Source organism: Mobula hypostoma, chromosome X1, assembly GCF_963921235.1.
Source record: "Mobula hypostoma chromosome X1, sMobHyp1.1, whole genome shotgun sequence".
Lineage (NCBI taxonomy): Eukaryota > Metazoa > Chordata > Chondrichthyes > Myliobatiformes > Myliobatidae > Mobula > Mobula hypostoma.
This window is the reverse complement of record NC_086128.1, coordinates 38,329,982-38,350,059: the sequence shown is the minus strand read 5'-3', so window position 1 is coordinate 38,350,059 and position 20,078 is coordinate 38,329,982. Positions and strand designations below refer to the sequence as shown.

The window sequence follows — 20,078 nt, the reverse complement described above, 5'->3', positions numbered from 1 at the left end:
ATTCAAGTTGCACGTAGGAAAGGAGTCATTGAGCATGGGGATCTCAAATTTCGTTTGGTGGAAGATTTTAGTTCAGAGTTGTTACAAGAGAGGTCTCTTTTTAAGTCGGTCATGTCTGAATTATACCAAAAGTAGTTACATCCTGCGTTATTATATCCTGCGCGTTTAAGGGTTGTTTTGCCAGATAAATCACGTAAATGGTTTAAAATCAGTGACGGAGGCACGTCAATTTCTTGAAGAGCTTGACTAATCTTCAACTGTTTAATAAAGTTACTGCTTTCTCATGTTTGAATGTAGTTGTCTATTAGTTTAAAATTAATGTGTAGATTTGCCTTTAAAGTTCAGGAATTCTCATTCTTGGTTGGATTATACCTGTATCTTTTTTGGAGTATAGATGTTTATTATGCTTTTATGTTAAGATTTCTTTTCTCTTATTATTTTATGTAAGTATTTTTAACTTTTCCTTTAACATTTTGACTTGGCAACAGATTGTTTTTTTTTGAAATATTAGTAAGATTGTATTTGTTTCATTTTTCAAGATTTTGCCTTTCAAAATGTCTCGCAATGACTGGGTTCTTTTTTCTCAATATTTGTTTTGTCCTTTTCTTGGTATTTCTCTCAATATTTTGTCTGTGGGTGGTTTATTACATTCCTTCCATTTGGAGTTACATCTTCATGAGAGTTGGGGGTAATGTATTTGGGATTAGTTAGCGTACTGGCTGGCTGTGGCCAGTTGCGTTTTTTTTTCGGGCTTGGTGGGTAGAGGATGGTATTCCTCTTAGATTAGTATTTTCCAATTGGGATGTTCTAAAACTGCAAATATGTCTGAAGTGTCGTAGATTCCAGTTCCTCTTTAACCTTTTTCCTCTTCCTGAGTCATGGGTTTCCTGTGCAGTAAGGTTAACCCTTTGCATACCATTTGGCTTATTGTAGTAAATGGATAATGATATTAATTTTGTTTCATGGAATGTAAATGGTTTGAATCATCCGATTAAACAGAAGAAGATTTTTAATGTCTTTCGTAGACTGAATGCTCAAATTATCTTTGCTCAGGAGATTCATGTGCGGAGGGTGGATAATCAGCTTTTTTTAGGTTTTGGAAGGACCAACAGTTTCATTCTAATTCACAATCTAAGGTAAAAGGAGTCTCTATTTTTATAGACTCCTCGATTTCATTTGTTCATTATGAAACAATTTCAGACCCAAATGGTAGATCTTTGCTAATTACTGGCTTACTTTAGATTAGATTAGATTATGAGGACACGCAGTCCTCTTTTATTGTCATTTAGCAATGCATGCATTAAGAAATGATACAATGTTCTTCCAGAATGATATCACAGAAACACAAGACAAACCAAGACTAAAAAGACTGACAAAAACCACATAATTATAACATATAGTTACAACAGTGCAAAGCAATACCAAAAAGTTGTTTTGGGTAATCTTTATGCACCAAATACTGACTATTACCAATTTTATTAAAGAACAGATTGATTTTTTCTTTTCAACTAATTCTACGGATGAAATCTCCAGTGGAATATTGTGGGATACTTTATCGTGGGCAAATTATTTCATATTCTGCTGGATTGAAAAAATGAATTAATAATGAAATATGTACATTGGTTGAAAAGATTAAAGAAACTGATTGAAAGTATTCTGTTGCTCCTAATTTAGAACTCTATAAAAAGAAGGTTGAACTTCAGATACAACATAATTTGCTACTAACTTCCCCAATTGAAAATCAATTACTTAATACTAAGAGTCAATTTTATATACATGGTGATAAATCGGGTAAATTATTGGCAGACCAACTGAAAGCTGCTTCGGCTAAACGTTTGATTAGTAAAGTTTCTAAACGGGATGGTACCTTGACGGTTGATCATGACGAAATTAATAAATCTTTTCAAAACTTTTATACCTCTCTATATCAATCGGAATTTCCTGAAGAGTCTACCATTATGCATGAATTTTTAAAGAAATTGAACATTCCGAAATTACCACTTAATGAACGCTTAGAACTAGCTGCATCCATTATGGAAAATTATATTAAGAAAGCAATTTTTGCAATGAATACTGGAAAGTACCAGGCTTGGATGGATTTACAGTAGAATTTTATAAATCTTTTTCAAATTTACTTTCACCATGGCTATGTAAAATTTTTAAGGATGCCTTACTTGTAGGTAAATTACCACAATCCTCTTATGAAGCATCCATTTCTTTAATTCCTAAAAAAGATAAAGACCTTACAGATTGTGCATCATATAGACCTATATCTTTGTTGAATACAGATTCCAAATTTTTTTTCTAAAATAGTAGCATATAGATTGGGAAAGGTACTGCCACAAATTATTTCTGATGATCAGACCAGGATTTACTAAAGATCGCTTTTCGTATTTCAATGTTAGGAGATTAATGAATATTGTATATGCTCCTTCATCTAAAGTCCCAGAATGTGTTATTTCGCTCAACGCCGAGAAGGCATTTGACAGAGTTGAATGGAAATATTTATTTAATATGCTTGAGAGATTCAACTTTAGCTTAAAATTTATTTCTTGGATTGAATTAATATATCATTCACCTTTGGCCTCCGTAGTTACCAATATTCAGAGATCCCCCTTTTTTAGGCTTTTCAGAGGTACTAGACAGGGCTGTCCGTTAAGTCCTTTATTATTTGATATAGCTCTGGAACACTTGGCAATTGCCTTTCGTGATTCATCCAATATATTTGGAATTATTCGTGAGAAGGAGATACATAAGGTATCATTGTATGCAAATGACTTGTTACTATATATCTCGAACCCAGAGAAATCCATCCCTGCAGTTTTATCACTACTAGCTCAGTTTAGTAGTTTTTCTGGTTATAAACTAAATCTTAATAAGAGTGAGCTTTTTCCATTAAATATGCAAGTTCCAATTTATAGACTATTACCATTTGAATTAATTACTGATTATTTCACTTATTTGGGTGCCAAATTACTAAAAAAAAATAAAGATCTATTTAAAGTTAACTTTCTACCCTTAATTGACCATGTTAAACAATTGTTTACTAAATGGTCCCCACTGTCCTTATCATTGATTGGTCGAATTAATGCTATTAAAATGGCTGTTTTACCTAAATTTCTGTATTTATTTCAAATGGTACCAATTTTTAATCTCTAAATCCTTTTTTGATATTATTGATTCTAAAATTTCTTCATATATATGGCAGAATAAAAATCCTAGATTGAGTAAGAAATATCTACAGAAATCAAAAAAGGACGGTGGTTTAGCATTGCTGAATTTTAGATTTTGTTATTGGGCAATTAATATCTGATAATTAATGTTTTGGACACAAGATTGGGATGAAACTCATTGTCCACGATGGGTGAACCTGGAGGGTGAGTCTGAGCAGGAGTTCTCATTAGCTTCTATTTTAGGAGCTTTGCTCCCCTTTGCATTAACCAAACTGAATAAACAAATAATTAATCCAATAATTAAACATACAATACGAATATGGTTTCAATTTCACAATTTTTTTGGATTGAATGAATTTATTTTATCTAGTCCTATTATATCTAATTTTTTCTTTCAACCTTCTAGAATTGATCAAGTTTTTTCCTTATGGAAAACGAGGGGAATAGCATGCTTTCGTGATTTATCCATGGATAATGTTTCATGTCGTTTGAACAATTATCTAATACAAGTTGCCTAGTTCACATTTTTTCAATATCTGCAGATTAGAAGTTTTTTTGAATGGTATTTTACCTAACTTTCCAATATTTCACCCAACTAGTATTACAGAAAAAATTTAGGTTTAAATCCCTATCAGAAGCGCTTAATAGCAAGTTTGTATGATTTAATTACGAAAATACATCTACGTACATCTGATAAAATAAAAAAATGAATGGGAAAGAGAACTTCATGTATCCTTACCTATAGAGAAATGGGAGAAAATTCTTCAACTAGTTAATACTTCCTCAATATGTGCTAGACATACACTGATACAATTTAAAATAGTCCATAGGGCTCATATGTCTAAGGATAAATTAGTTCGTTTTTACCGACATATAAATCCTGTGTGTGACAGATGTAATTCTGAGGTGCCCTCTCTAACACATACGTTTTGGTCTTGCCCTCTTTTAGATAAATATTGTAAAGATATTTTTGATATTATTTCAACAGTTTTGCATATTAATTTAAAATCTCACCCTATGACTGCAATTTTCGGATTACCAGTGACAGATGTTGGTAATTTATCCTTTTCAGCTTGCTGTTTGATTGCATTTGTTACACTAATAGCTAAAAGATCCATCTTACTTAAATGGAAAAATTCTGATCCTCCTACTACTTTTCAATGGTTTTCTCAAACTATATTATGTTAAAACCTGGAAAAAATAAGGTGTGGTATGGGTGATTCCTCAGTTAAATTTGAAGAAAGCTGGAGACCGTTTATTTAACATTTTCATATGATGTAAGCTCTCCCTTTCAGAACCCTTTTTTTAAATAATCTTTTGTTTATCTATGGAGGAGTAGAGTTAATGACAAATAATGTTCTCATCCGAAGGAATAGGACATCCCAGATATGTTTTGTATTTTTTAGTTTAGGGGGTTCTTTATAAAATTCTAAGTAATCTTCAATTACTTAGAGATTGGGAAGTTTGAATTATATATTTTACTCGAATTATGTTTGTATATGTTAACCATTATCAATGTTATACCGATCTCTTTGTATCATTAGTATTGTTATGTATATTAATCTGAAACTTAAAAAAAAATTCAAAAAGGGAAAAAAGAGATTCATTGAATACGCCAATCTCCCTACGGTCATGAGACCTGTACCACATAGCAACAGCCTTGCTGTACTGAAGCCACCAGAGACATGGAGTCTAGAGGAGGCAGAAGAAGATGCCATGATGCAGAAGCCAGGAATGGAAAATGACACTGATACAGATTTCGAACACTTTATATCCAGTGAGCCTCATCTGATAGCTCAATCTAAGTTAAATGACTTGGCCAGAGATTTGGGTCCGTCAAAGACAAAAGCTGAATTATTGGGTTCAAGACTGCTAGGATGAAATCTGCTGTTGTCAGGCTTATGAACAATTTTATGAAAGCGAGGAACAAGGAAGGTGAAGGATTTTGCTATTTCAGCGGTCCCCAACCACCGGGCTGCGGACCGGTAACGGGCCGCAAAGCATGTGCTACCGGGCTGTGAGGAAACGATATGAGTCAGCTTTACCTTTCCTCATTCCCTGTCAGGCACCGTTGAACTTGAACATAGGGTTGTCAAATGTCCCGTATTTGCCAGGACATCCCGTATATTGGGCTAAATTGGTTTGTACCACACGGGACTGCCCTTGTCCCATATTTCCCCCGCTAAGGCAGAGCGTTCCTTTCTTTCTTTCTTTTTAAATCTTTTTATTGAGTAAGTATACAAAAAAGGTAAGCCATATAAACATTAATACAATGTTAAAGTATAATAAAATTCCAAAAGATATCAATACCAAAAACAAATACTACAAACATAAGAAACCAAGATAACATAATAGTGTACTAAATTTTATATATATCAATGGAAAAAAAAAGAAAAAAAAACCCCCAAAAAAAAAACCCACCGTGCAGCTAACTAAAAGCAAGGCAAAGCAATGGGCTAACTTGAAACCAAACAGAGTTAAACTTAAAATCACGTCCTCAATCCCGACCTCCATTAAAAACAGTGAAAAAAAAACAAGAAGGGTAAATATTACATTAAATGAAAATATCGAATAAAAGGTCCCCAAATCTGTTCAAATTTAAATGAAGAATCATAAAGGTTACTTCTAATTTTCTCCAAATTCAAACATAAAATCGTCTGAGAAAACCAAAAAAAGGTAGTTGGAGCATTAAGCTCTTTCCAATGTTGTAAAATACATCTTTTCGCCATTAAAGTAAGAAATGCAATCATTCTACGGGCTGAAGGGGAAAGATTACTAGAAATTTTAGGTAGTCCAAAGATAGCAGTAATAGGGTGAGGAGAGATATCTATATTTAATACCTTAGAAATAATATTGAAAATATCTCTCCAAAAAGTTTCCAAAGTAGGGCAAGACCAAAACATATGAGTTAAAGAGGCTATCTGCCCCGAACATCTATCACAGAAAGGATTAATATGCGAGTAAAAACGCGCTAACTTATCTTTGGACATATGTGCTCTATGAACCACTTTAAATTGAATTAGGGAATGTTTAGCACAAATAGAGGAAGTATTAACTAATTGTAAAATCTGCCCCCAATCATCCACAGAAATGGTAAGCCCCAATTCCTGTTCCCAATCTACCCTAATCTTATCAAATGGAGCTTTCCTAAGTTTCATAATAATATTATAAATCATAGCCGATGCACCTTTCTGACATGGATTAAGGTTAATTATCGAATCTAAAATATATGTAGGAGGAAGCATTGGAAAGGAAGAAAGTATAGTACTTAGGAAATTTCTAACTTGTAAATATCTAAAAAAATGTATTCTTGATAAGTTATATTTATTAGATAATTGTTCAAAAGACATAAGGGAACCATCTAAAAATAAATCCAAAAACCGTAAAATACCCTTAGTCTTCCAAGTTTGAAAAGCGCGATCCGTAAAAGAGGGAGGAAAAAATATGTTACCTAAAATAGGAATCGCTAACCCGAATTTATTAAGATCAAAAAATTTTCTGAATTGAAACCAAATGCGCAAAGCATATTTAACTATCGGGTTAGAGACCTGCTTAAGACGTTTCGAATCAAAAGGGAGAGAGGAGCCTAAAATAGAACCAAGTGTATAACCCTGAACAGATTGTAATTCCAATGCTACCCATTTAGGAATAGATAGTATATCCTGGTCAAGTAACCAAAATTTCATATGTCGAATATTAATAGCCCAATAATAGAATCTAAAGTTAGGTAATGCTAAACCTCCATCTCTCTTAGCTTTCTGTAAATGTATTTTACCCAGTCTCGGATTCTTATTCTGCCAAATAAATGAAGAAATTTTAGAGTCAACTTTATCAAAAAAAGATTTTGGAACGAAAATTGGTAATGCCTGAAACACATATAAAAATTTTGGCAAAAAAAACATCTTAACTGCATTAATACGACCAATCAAAGTTAAATATAAGGGAAACCATTTAGATGAAAGTTGAGTAATATGGTCTATTAATGGTAAAAAGTTAGTCTTAAATAAATCTTTGTATTTACAAGTAATTTTAATCCCAAGATATGAAAAGTAATTATTAATCAATTTAAATGGAAATTTATAATATAAGGGAAGATGTTTATTAATCGGAAAAAGTTCACTCTTACTAAGATTTAATTTATAACCTGAGAAAAGACCAAATTGTGCTAATAACTCTAAAACAGCAGGAATGGATTTCTCAGGATTAGAAATATATAAAAGTAAATCATCAGCATAGAGTGATAATTTATGGGACTTTAATCCCCGAGTTATCCCAGTAATATTTGAAGATTCTCGAATAGCAATTGCAAGAGGTTCTAATGCAATATCAAATAATAGGGGACTAAGAGGACAGCCTTGTCGAGTACCACGAAAGAGAGGAAAAAAAGGTGAGTTTAAAGAGTTAGTACGAACCGAGGCTACAGGGGAATGATATAACAGTTTAATCCAGGATATAAATTTCAAGCTAAAATTAAACATTTCAAGCATCTTAAATAAATAAGGCCATTCTACTCTATCAAAAGCTTTCTCGGCATCTAAAGAAATAACACACTCAGGAACATTTTGTGAGGGAGTATAAACGATATTTAACAATGTACGAATATTATAAAAAGAGTAACGACCTTTAATAAAACCCGTTTGGTCTTCCGAAATAATAGAAGGAAGTACTTTTTCTAGTCTATTTGCTAATAACTTAGAAAAAACTTTAGAATCAACATTTAATAAAGATATTGGTCTATAAGATGCACATTGAGCAGGGTCTTTATCCTTCTTTAGTATTAGAGAAATTGATGCTCTATTAAAAGATTCAGGAAGTTTACCAAGTTTCAAAGAAGCCTCAAAAACCCTACAGAGCCAAGGAATCAATAAAGAAGCAAAACATTTATAAAATTCAACGGTAAACCCATCAGGGCCAGGAGCTTTCCCCAGATTCATAGAAAAAATAACATTCTTAATCTCATCCATTGTAATGGAAGTATCTAATAAAGAAGACATATCCTGTGAAATCTGAGGGAAGTCTAACTTATCTAAAAAATCATTCATATATTTAGAATCTCGAGGAGACTCTGATTGATATAAAGAAGAATAAAAATCACAAAAGGTTTGATTAATCCCCACATGATCCAGTATCAATCGATCATTTTGGTTATAAATCTGATTGATTTGAGATTTAACATAATTAGATTTCAATTGATTAGCCAGCAGCTTGCCAATTTTGTCACTGTGAACATAAAAGTCACTTCTTGTTTTCTTTAATTGGTTTACAATCGAGGACGAGAGTAGTAAACTGTGTTCCATTTGAAGTTCAGTTCTTTGTTTGTATAACTCCTCAGAAGGAGCCATAACATATTTCTTATCAATTTCTTTAATCTTGTCCACAATTGCCATCTCCTCCTGCTTCTGTTTCTTCCTCAGAGCAACAGAATACGAAATAATCTGACCCCGAATATAGGCTTTAAAAGTGTCCCAAAGAGTGTTAACTGAAATATCTTCTGTATGGTTAATTGTAAAAAAAAGCTCAGTCTGTTCATTCATAAAATTAACAAAGTCCGAGTCCTGAAGCAACAGCGAATTAAAACGCCGTTGTCTATTATTTGGTATATTGGCCATAATTTTAATAGAAAGCTTAAGTGGAGCATGATCTGAAATGGTTATAGAATCATAATCACATTTAATCACTGAAGGAATAAGACGAGAATCAATGAAAAAATAATCAATTCTTGAATAGGAATGATGAACATGTGAAAAGAAGGAAAAATCTTTTTCCTGAGGATGCAGAAAACGCCAAATGTCCGTCGACCCAGAATCAGAAAGGAAAAAATTAATCAGATTTGCAGATTTATTAGGTAAAGTCCGTAAAGGAGCCGAACGGTCCAAAGCTGGAGACAAACAGATATTAAGATCTCCGCCCCAGATCAATGAAAACTCGTTCAAATTCGGAAACTGATCAAACAATGATTTATAAAATTCCGGACAATCCATATTAGGAGCATAAACATTAACCAAAACTACTTTTTTATTAAATAGTAAACCACTAACCAATAAAAATCTACCATTCGGATCAGAGATAATATCCTGTTGTATAAAAGTAACTGAGGAATCTATAAAAATAGAGACGCCTCGAATCTTAGCATTGGAGTTCGAATGAAATTGTTGGCCCTTCCAGAATTTGAAAAAACGTAGTCTGTCCCCCCTCCGTACATGGGTCTCTTGTAAAAATAAAATTTGTGCTTTAAGTCTCCGGAACACTTTAAAAACTTTTTTCCTTTTAATAGGATGATTAAGACCGTTAGTATTCCAGGAGACAAAATTAATAATAGACTCCATAAATCCTAAAGTCAACCCACAACAAGGAGGATTGACGATAGGCGCGACCCACAAACCCGGAGAGGAAACAGAACATACAAAAGATACCGGGAAAAAGGACGCAACCAGTACTTCAATAATGTATATAGCCCAAAGAGAAACAAACTAAAACGTGAAGCCCCTCCCACCACCCGCCGCCCCAAGACCCCAAGGCAAAATCTAAAGCAGACCCGCCAGAAAGAAGCAAGCGCTAAAACTACCCCCATGACTTCCGGTATACGCTCCCTAAAAAAAAAGGTATAAATATGAAAAGGATCAGCTAATTGTAAAACAGTAAAAAAGTAAAAAAAAAGGTAGCTCAATTAAAATACACACAGAACAGAACAAAAGCCGGAAAATATATATTAAAAAAAAACCACAATAAACCTCAAACCCATGAATAGACACAGCAACAAGAAAAAATAAGATTATTGACATAAAGTGGTTATAAAAAGCAAAACAGAATAAAATTTAAAAAAACTACAAAATTTAAGGCCACACAGGAAATACGTAAGATGACAAAAAGGAAGTAACCACCCAGAATCCCCTGGGAAAAGAAAGAAATGACGCAGTTAAAAAGAAAGTTTAGCAACCATATTAAGAAATCAAAAATAAACTTTTCTGCCCAAATAGGGCACGAAAAAGTTAAAACCAACCAATTCACAGCCTCCGATCAACGGAGATAATTAAAAAAAGGCAATTAAGATGTTGAAGATGAAAGTTGATCCAGATAACTCTGGGCATCCGATGGAGAATCAAAAAAACGAAGGGCTCCATCTGACATGCGAATCCTTAGACGTGCAGGGTACAGCAGCGCTGGTCTTAAGTCCATCTTATAGAATTCCGACATCACGGATCTGTAACGAACCCGTTGGTCCCAGATTGGTTTACTGAAATCTTCCACGAATCGGAACTTAAGATCCGAAAAATCAATGAAACCTTTAGATCGAGCGAATCGAAACAGTCTCTCCTTGTCTTGAAAGTAATGAAAACGTAAGATAACATGCCTAGGTCTATCTGACCTAGACGAGTATGATGGGATACTGTGAACACGATCCAGAAGCGGTGGTTGGTCAGGAAATACAGTAGGGAATGCATCTTTTAAAAGTTGAGAAAAATATTTCATGGGGTTGTTAGATTCCACAGCTTCCCTCACCCCGATCATTCGTAAATTCTGCCGTCGCATTCTAGATTCCAAGTCAGAGTTTTTAAAAGTCAAAAAGTCAAGTTTCTTCTTCATTACATTAATTGTTTCTTCGATTTTCCCCATCTTAAGCTCACTTTGTTGCGCGAATTTTTGAAGATCAGATATAGCCGACTGATGTTCTGCAATAAATGTTTGCATCTTATCAACTGAATCGGCAATTTTCTGGAGATTAGTTGAGATTTCCGTATGAATCAGGTCTTTAACAGGGCCTGCAATTTCCGTACGAATCATCTCCCTAACAGAGGTTGAAATTTCCCTCTGAATTAACTCCGATATCGCTTTCAAAGTCACCGGTGATTCAGTCGGGGGGAGATCCGTAGCTTTCGGTTTTACCGGAGGTTTACCATCCTTGCCGTTTTTCCCGTTCTTAGACATAGCAGATCTAAGTATCATCCAATTGTCGGAGAATTCAGTTTAATTCAAAGTATTGTAAGAATTGATGCCTTAATGGTTAATTAAAGTATAGCTGACCATAGAGAAAAAAAAATCAGAGGTAATGGAGCGAGTCAAGAACGCGACTTCACTCCATGAGCGCTACCGGAAGTCTCAGAGCGTTCCTATGAAACCTTTCGTGCCGAAATGGCGTGAAGCAAAGAAGCAATTACCATTAATTTATATGGGAAAAAACTTTGAGCGATCCCAGACCCAAAAAATAACCTAACAACTCATACCAAATAACACATAAAACTGAAAATAAATAACACTAACATATAGTAAAGGCATGAATGATATGATAAATACACAGCCTATATAAAGTAGAAATAATGTATGTACAGTATAGTCGGGAAGATGAAGGCAAAACCGATTTGTGGGGGGAAAATTGGCACGTACGCGCATGCGCACACAGGTGCCCGCGCAAGGCTTCATGGTCATGGTAGTCTTTCCTGGGGTAAAGTGTCCCGGGATTTGACTGCTACTTTTGTCCCTTATTTGGGAGTGAGAAAGTTAGCAACCCTATCTACAAAAGGCATGTTAAGGTGAGTTTAACCCTACTTGAACAACCCCTCCCGGCCGGTCCGCAAGAATATTGTCAATATTAAACCGGTCAGCGGTGCAAAAAAGGTTGGGGACCCCTGTGCTATTTGAAACAAATGTTTCCGAGAATAACTGATGCTAAAATTAAGGCAGGCATACAGTAGCATGCAAAAGTTTGGGCACCCTGGTCAAAATTTTTGTTGCTGTGAATAGCTAATAGAAGATGAACTGATCTCCAAAACTCAAAGTTTAAGATGAAACATTCTTTTCAACATTTTAAGCAAGATTCGTGTATTATTTTTGTTTTGTACAATTTTAGAGTGGTGGGGGGGGAAGGAAAGGAGCACCGTGCAAAAGTTTGGGCACCCCAAGAGATTTGCGTTCTCAGATAACTTTTACCAAGGTCTCAGACCTTAATTAGTTTGTTAGGGCTATGGTGTTCACAATCATCGTTAGGAAAGGCCAGGTGATGCAAATTTTAAAGCTTTATATATACCCTGACTCCTCAAACCTTGTCCCAACAATCAGCAGCCATGGGCTCCTCTAAGCAGCTGCCTAGCACTCTGAAAATTAAAATAAATGATGCCCACAAAGCAGGAGAAGGCTATAAGAAGATAGCAAAGCATTTTCAGGTAGATGCTCAGTTCATAATGTAATTAAGAAATGGCAGTTAACAGGAACAGTGGAGGTCAAGTTGAGGTCTGGAAGACCAAGAAAACTTTCTGAGAGAACTGCTTGTAGGATTGCTAGAAAGGCAAATCAAAACCCCTGTTTGACTGCAAAAGACCTTCAGGATATTTAGCAGACTCTGGAGTGGTGGTGCACTGTTCTACTGTGCAGCGACACCTGCACAAATATGACCTTCGTGGAAGAGTCATCACAAGAAAACCTTTCCTGCATCCTCACCACAAAATTCAGCATCAGAAGTTTGCAAAGGAACATCTAAACAAGCCTGATGCATTTTGGAAACAAGTCCTGTGGACTGCTGAATTTAAAATAGAACTTTTTGGCCACAATGAGCAAAGGTATGTTTGGAGGAAAAGAGGGTGTGGAATTTCATGAAAAGAACACCTCTTCAACTGTTAAGCACGAGGGTGGATCGATCATGCTTTGGGCTTGTGTTGCAGCCAGTGGCACGGGGAACGTTTCACTGGTAGAGGGAAGAATGAATTCAATTAAATACCAGCAAATTCTGGAAGCAGACATCACACCGTCTGTAAAAAAGCTGAAGATGAAAAGAGGGTGGCTTCTACAACAGGATAATGATCCTAAACGCACCTCAAAATCCACAATGGACTACCTCAAGAGGCACAAGCTGAAAGTTTTGCCATGGCCCTCACAGTCCCCCGACCTAAACATCATCAAGAATCAGTGGATAGACCTCAAAAGAACAGTGCATGCAAGACATCCCAAGAATCTCACAGAATTAGAAGGCTTTTGCAAGGAAGAATGGGCGAAAATCCCCCAAACAAGAATTGAAAGACTCATAGCTGGCTACAAAAAGCGTTTACAAGCTACGATACTTTGAAAAGGGGGTGTTATTAAGTACTGACCATGCAGGGTGCCCAAACTTTTGCTTTAGGCCCTTTTCCTTTTTGTTATTTTGAAACTGTAAAAGATGGAAATAAAAAAGTAATCTTGCTTAAAATATTAAAGAAATATGTCATCTTTAACTTTATGCCTTTTGGAAATCAAGTCATCTTTTACTCGCTTAGCTATTCACAGTAACAGAAGTTTTGACTGGGGTGCCCAAACTTTTGCATGCCACTGTATTTGTTGGTCCACAAATCAAACAGGTCATCAATGATAGGCAATTCGAAGAACTTCTTGTGGGACCAGACAAAATCGCATAGAAGGCATTTAGGGATGTTGAAACTTTTCTTGGCAAACACAGAGCACCAAACCATGCACTGATGGTTGATAACATGCTTCAGGCATACAAAACCATGAAGTGCAACATGTCACTAAAGATTAATTTTCTGCATTCTCACTTAGACTTCTTCCTGCAAATCTTAGCATTGTCAGTGACGAGCATGGTGAAAGGTTTCACCAGGACATCACAAGTAAGGGAGAGATGGTATCAGGGCAATTGGAATTCTGGCTGGCTAATTGTTGTTGGACAATTAAGCAAGAAGCCTCAGACACTGAATACAAATAAAAATCATCATAACATTAGTTAACTATTGCAAATTGTCAGCACCATCATGCAATTCAATTTATCAATAAAAGTTAATTTCATGTTTCCCCAAATTGCTACGTGATACAAGTAGTCTGAAATTACATTTAGGTTCGGCTTCAAGCAGTCTATCATAACCACAAAGAATTTCTGAGGAAGCACCCTTCCATAAAATTTGCTGCCCAGTGATATTTGTTGTTTCCATTTCAATGCAAGATAACAATAAATCTGTCAAACAGTTACCCCCCCGCCCGATGAATGTACAAAATCTCAGTTGAAGGCCTAAAAACAGATTCAGCTTTATTTACAACCTGTACATCAAAACACACAGTGAAATGCACTGCTTGCATTAGCAACCAACACGCCCAAGGATGCGCTGGAGCAACCCACAAGTGTCGCCACACATTCAGCGTCAAGATAGCACGTCCACCATGCAAGGCAAAACCATACAGAACACAAGCGACAAAATAAAAACAGCAAAGCGAGCCCTGTTCCTCCTTCCCACCCACCTACATACCCACACACGCACACAGTGCTCGAACCAGGACAGGCCATCTCCTTTGGCCTCGGACCTCCAGTGGACTAGGATTCGCAAACACTGGGCCTTCAACTTCCCTGCAGACTCACTGAGATTCACAGACTCAGATCTCTCGCCATCGGGCCTTGATATCCGATTGACCTTCGGGCTTCAATCTATCGTACTGACCCCAGGTCTCACCGATTACGACGAAGGAGGACCCTGAATACTAGATATTTCACGCCGGACTCAACGATTTGCAAACCTAGTGAGTTACTGTTGCTTGTGCCTCCTGCCTGTACAGAACTCTGATCTCAGAACCAGCCGATAACATGCTGACTAGGGGGAACCTCCAGCATTTGTCCTTGCTGATCTGACATCTGACCACAGATGCCCTTTGCCATACATCCACATCACTGGCCTTCGAACACAGTGAGAAGGATGGAACAGAGGGCCAGACTGTCCTCTAGCTCCCCCACGTTGCTGTCCCTAGGTTCTACCTGACCCCGTAACTTCTCTCTGAACCCAAAACCATCCCTACAAACCTAAAAGACAACTAAGTCTGAGCCATAACCTCGGCAAAGACGGCACCTTGGTGTCATCTTGCCTGGAAAAGTTAAAGGCATTTAAAGACTGGAAAATATCAACCAAGGAGTTCCCCATTAAGGGGGCTAAGAGTAAATGCAGAACTTACCCGCGTCGATGGATTATCAGGCATACAAAGGGCAGGGAATAGCTCCTTTATTTTTTCTTTTTCTGATTTTTGTTTTGGTAATTCAGCTGCATGAAAATATTAAGAAAAATTGAGAAGGAATTAGATAAATATTAAGAATAAAAATGGAAATAGCACAAAATGAACAGTTTTACAGCGAACAGAGCAGTTGGGATGGGCTGTATGACCTCCATCTGTGTTCTAAGATTTCACAAATCTCTGGAAATCTGTTCTACTGCACATGTACAAAGAGGGAAGGTGCTGTATTTCTTACATTTGCTGGAGGTTGATGGCTTAGGTGGAGGTCGCATAGTCTGGATCAAACGTAACAAATTGCTGATGAGCGAATCCTGGAAAGTAACAGAAATTATGAACACAGTTAGAGCAAGCAATTAGAATCCACAATAAAAGTCACTTTTGGGGTTAACACTTAGCAACATGCTACATTTGCAAGAAATCTGCAAATCACCAAAAGAAATTTGGCTGGAATCTCGAACAGTAAGCTCAAGAACTCAAAGGGTCAATCAGCATTTGTGGAGCCAAAAGATTCAAGTCAACATTTTGGGTTCAAACCCTGTATCAGGACTGGGAACAGGAAATATTGCCATAATATTGTCATTGGCAGACAGAACCTGGAAGACCATTTCATATCTGGCTTGGATAGCTTACAATCCAGTGGTACGAAGACTGAATGCCCTACTTTCAGATAACCTACATCTCTGGTTCTCTCCTTCCTCACACTCACCTGTTTACTAGATTTTCTTTTCTTTTCCCTTTGTTCACTCTCTCATCCCCTTAATCCACCTGCTTGGACTACCAGCCCTACCTACAACTATATACTGGTAATCTTTCTTCTTCCCTCTCAGCCATGAATCACTAATTTACATCTTTTGCTCCTACAGATGCGAATTGACTCATTCCAGCATTCTGTATTTGCTCTACTTTAATATTTGGCCAACCACTACAACAAAGAAAGGCAGAAATAATGAGCCAACTACTTACTAATCATGATTAGCCGTTTGTCGGTTTTAAAAAAATGAATAGTTCAGTTTCTGAATTCAGAAATTTTGACTTTAAGAGGAGACTGTATTTAACAAAAACATTCCATTTATAAATTGGAACTAGTCTTTCAGTGTGATTTTTTAAACAGATGTTACACCCTTTATTGCATTAGGAAAGGGTCCATAAATTGTTTCAAGCAAGGCAGCTCAATGTTCCTGGATATTGCTGCCCGAGGTGTAACAGAGGAACAGATAAGAGTGGAGGGGGTGCTGTCTTTGTTTGGTCTATGATTTTGTTGATCTTCGGTTGATGGCAATATGCAGCAGAAATAATGAATGAGTTATAAAATACATATTCTGACCACAACTGAATTTCTAATATCAGCATATAGTACATTGCAAATATGTTTCAAAAATTCCACTGTCTTTGCATAATACTATAGTGAATTTTTTCAAAGTAGTAGAAAAATTTATACAAGTACCAAACAAAAATGCTGAAAATGCAAACTGGTCAGCAAAATGGTTAACATTTTAGCGAAGACCCTTTATCAATATTTCAAAAAGTAAAATTCTCTTTGTTCTTTCAGATGCTGACTTATCTTTAACATTTTTCTCTAATACTTTGCATTTATACTTCAGACTTGTACCACCTTAGGTTTTACTAATATTTCCTAACAATTTTTATCCGTTATCGATGATGCATTCAAAACAGAATGTCTATGGTAATGAAAATATCAGAAAGTACATTGATAGCTGATATTTAGCATATAAAGAAAATAAAGAATTCAGAAATACGAATTCTGCTTAAAACTCTACCAAAGCATTCTTTCACTAATGTTTGTATCTTAAAAGTATATTTCAGTGCTGCAGAAAAGGAACAGCAGACTGGTTTTTGGAAGACTTCCGTTGATTCAACACAGTCCAAAAAAAATCACTCCTTTTGTCAGATTATCTTGAGGATCATGGAACATTCTCCATCCTTTTGTGTAAAAGGGATGGGTATATCAGTAAGGAACAAATCATTCTGTACAGAACTTACTGTAAACTCAGCTCCATTCTTTACCAGTGCTCCTTTGAAAGTATCAAAAGTAATATTCTTCTCAGCAAGACTGATGATAAATTCAGCTGGAAAAAGGAAAACATTATATTGAAAAAGTCAGCATATGACATTGCAGAACCCAACAGAAGCAAATCAAACTTAGCCTTATATTTGATAGAAAACCAATGATAATTTTTCTTGATTTTGTTCCTAATATTGAGCCCAATAAAAACAAACACATTCACTAAGTGACAATCACAATGACCAATCAAGTGTTTTCCTCACGGGTAGCTCCTGTTGTATTGTTGGAGATGTAGATGCCAACAATCAATGACCAGTAAATCAGAGTTCAGTGACAAAGATTGACAAGAACATCAGGAACGATTCTCCTATTCTTCACTGAACTACTGTTAAGAAACAACAGCATCCATATGAAGAGCCAGGATGTGACATCTCCACTGGAAAAAACAGCAATTCCAATAGACTAGATTTGTGCTCAAATCTCTATAACCAACAACCTCTTGACAGAGGGGCAGCTTGGAACATCCAGGTTGCAAATTACACTAATTACACATGCAGATTCTGAAATAATCAAGGTGCAGGAAACGTAGATATTTCCAGTCACCAGAGGCTGCACCTGAAGCCATTGTTGACACATTCACCGAAGTGTACAAAAGAATGGGCCTTGCACCCAGCATCCACAAGGCAAAGATGTTCTATCAACTTGCCCACACAGTACAACCCTGCCCTTTGACAGTGAAGGTCATTGGTGAAATCCTGAATAATGTGGACTACTTTTTCAATTTCTTGAACTACCTCTCAGTGAAGCCAGACGGCAGTGATGAAATCTGTCATTCCCTTCAATACAACAGAGGAGTTTGGTCCCCTTAGAACAGAGATGAGGAGGAATTTCTTGAGCCAGAGGGTGATGAATCTATGAAATTCATTGCTACAGATGGTTGTGCAAGCCAAATCGCTGGGTATATTTAAGGTGGAAATTGAAAAGTTCTTGATTAGTGAGGGCATCAAAGGTTACAGGAAGAATGGGGTTGAGGGGAGAATATAAATCAGCCATGATCAAATGGTGGAAAAGAATCAATGGGCCACACGGCCTAATTCTGCTCTCACGTCTTATGATTTTATTTGATTTTCTTCAAAATCTCAGATCTGGCACAAAGCTCATGGTCTATCAGATAGCAGCACTGCCTGCCATCCTACACATTTCCAAAACCCAAAGTATAAAAAGCAAGCACCCCTGAGTGCTGGAAAAATACAATGAGCACAATGAAAAATCTCAAAATTTACTGGATGATGAACAAACCAACATAAGTGTCTATTCGCAGGCCAACAACCCCGATACTGAGAGCCAAATGATATTGATATCTACTTTGCAATACAATGTCATTCTATATCCCCAACACCAGCACTTCTATTCCAAACTCTGTCACAACGTAGACAGAGGAAAAAGAAGGATGTGTTCAAAGCATCCTAATGGAAACTCTTGGAAATTGCAGGCCCAGCAATAAGAGAAACATTTTTTTTTAAAATTGCATATGCTAGAATTTTGAAATAAAAAAAACAAAAAAGCTGGAAATACTCAGTTGGTCAGGCAGCATCAATAAACAGACAAGACCGAAACATTGACCTGAAACTACTCCACTGCAAAGTCTCAAGGTATGCTGAAGTTTTCCTCCAAGTCCTGAAACAGAGTTTAAATCGCAATATCAGCAACGCCTCTCAACCCACCCAACAAATGTTGCTCGGCCCCGAGTTCCTCCTCCAGATTCCGGCATCCACAGTCTCTTGTGTTTTTCCTGCAACGCGGACTCTGCGCATATTCTGCCTGACCTATTGAGTATTGCTAGCATTTTCTGGTGTCATTCCCTGCTCAGGGCGAAGAAGGGGTCGTGAAGCAAATGCTACAAGCCCCGTGTGCCATCCCAGTCCACGCCATCCTTACCCAGGTCCTTGTCGTTGATGCCCAGGTGGTTGTCTAGCTCAGTACAGACCTTGGAGACCAGTGACAGGTATTCCAGCTTACTCAGTTCCTCCAACGCCACCTCCGCCATCTTCCAGGCCTTTCCCAGTATTTGCTCGTCCGAGAAAAACCTCACAAACTTCCTGTACGAGAAATCGAATCAAGCTCTCTTCACCAAATCGCCATCTTCTCGCAGACACGCTCAACTCTCACCTTTCACCTTTCACCTCGTGACGCAGCGCCGGGTGCTCGGCTCGCACTCGGTTCTTTCCGGAGATCCTCGGGTGGAAAGTACAGCTCCGTCACCGCAAGGGGCCGCAGCGGAGCAGCGTGGCTAAGTTAAACATTGACTACGACAAGGACCCGGGTGAAGAACGGCTCGGAGTTGTTTCCTCGGAGCTAGCAGCACCTTCCCCACCGTTAAAACAAAAACATGTTTTCTGGACTACTATGTTCAAAATTCGTAGGTAGGACATAACCAGGGTTTGTACAGGTGCTTGCAAAGCTTTAAATATAAGAATTACGAGGCGACGGGGTGACCCGTTGGGGCACCCTTTGAGACAAGGGTAGTGCAGTCTGATGTGGCCAGAATGAACATTAAATTTTCCTGAATGCTATTGCTATCTCTTTGATTTGTAAATTAAAGAAGAAAAACTCAACTTATTAAAGAAGAAAGACGCATAGCAAGACAAATATGTGACCAGAATGAATATTAAGTATCCATGAAGTAATTTTGAAGGAATCGGGCTTGCTGAGTCAGGTCTGGAATTAAATGTCCGATGTAATGATGGATTTGGCCTTGAATACCACAGAAAGATTCCATCGATTCCCAGTTGGAATGACTTCCTTGGCACCAAAGGATGTCATTTGGAAGAGGCAATTGTATTGTCTGATGTTCTTGCTGAACTCGTTTGCAATAGGTTCATCATTGCTGTACAAATTGAGGAGTTCATTAG

The 20,078-nt window shown here is 37.0% G+C and overlaps 1 protein-coding gene across 1 annotated transcript in view; it reads right to left on the bottom strand.

The window, feature by feature from the left end:
• Nucleotides 1-19,328, bottom strand: part of dhx8 (DEAH (Asp-Glu-Ala-His) box polypeptide 8) — a 70,225-nt gene extending 50,897 nt beyond the window's left edge. Inside the window, exons 1-4 of the mRNA XM_063038067.1 lie at nt 19,105-19,328; nt 17,145-17,230; nt 15,379-15,454; nt 15,087-15,172 (exon numbers count right to left, since the gene is read on the bottom strand). Of these exons, the coding sequence (XP_062894137.1) occupies nt 15,087-15,172; nt 15,379-15,454; nt 17,145-17,230; nt 19,105-19,213 (357 nt within the window). The 5' untranslated portion in view covers nt 19,214-19,328. The remainder of the gene's footprint in view (nt 1-15,086; nt 15,173-15,378; nt 15,455-17,144; nt 17,231-19,104) is intronic.
• Nucleotides 19,329-20,078: the final 750 nt, after the last annotated feature.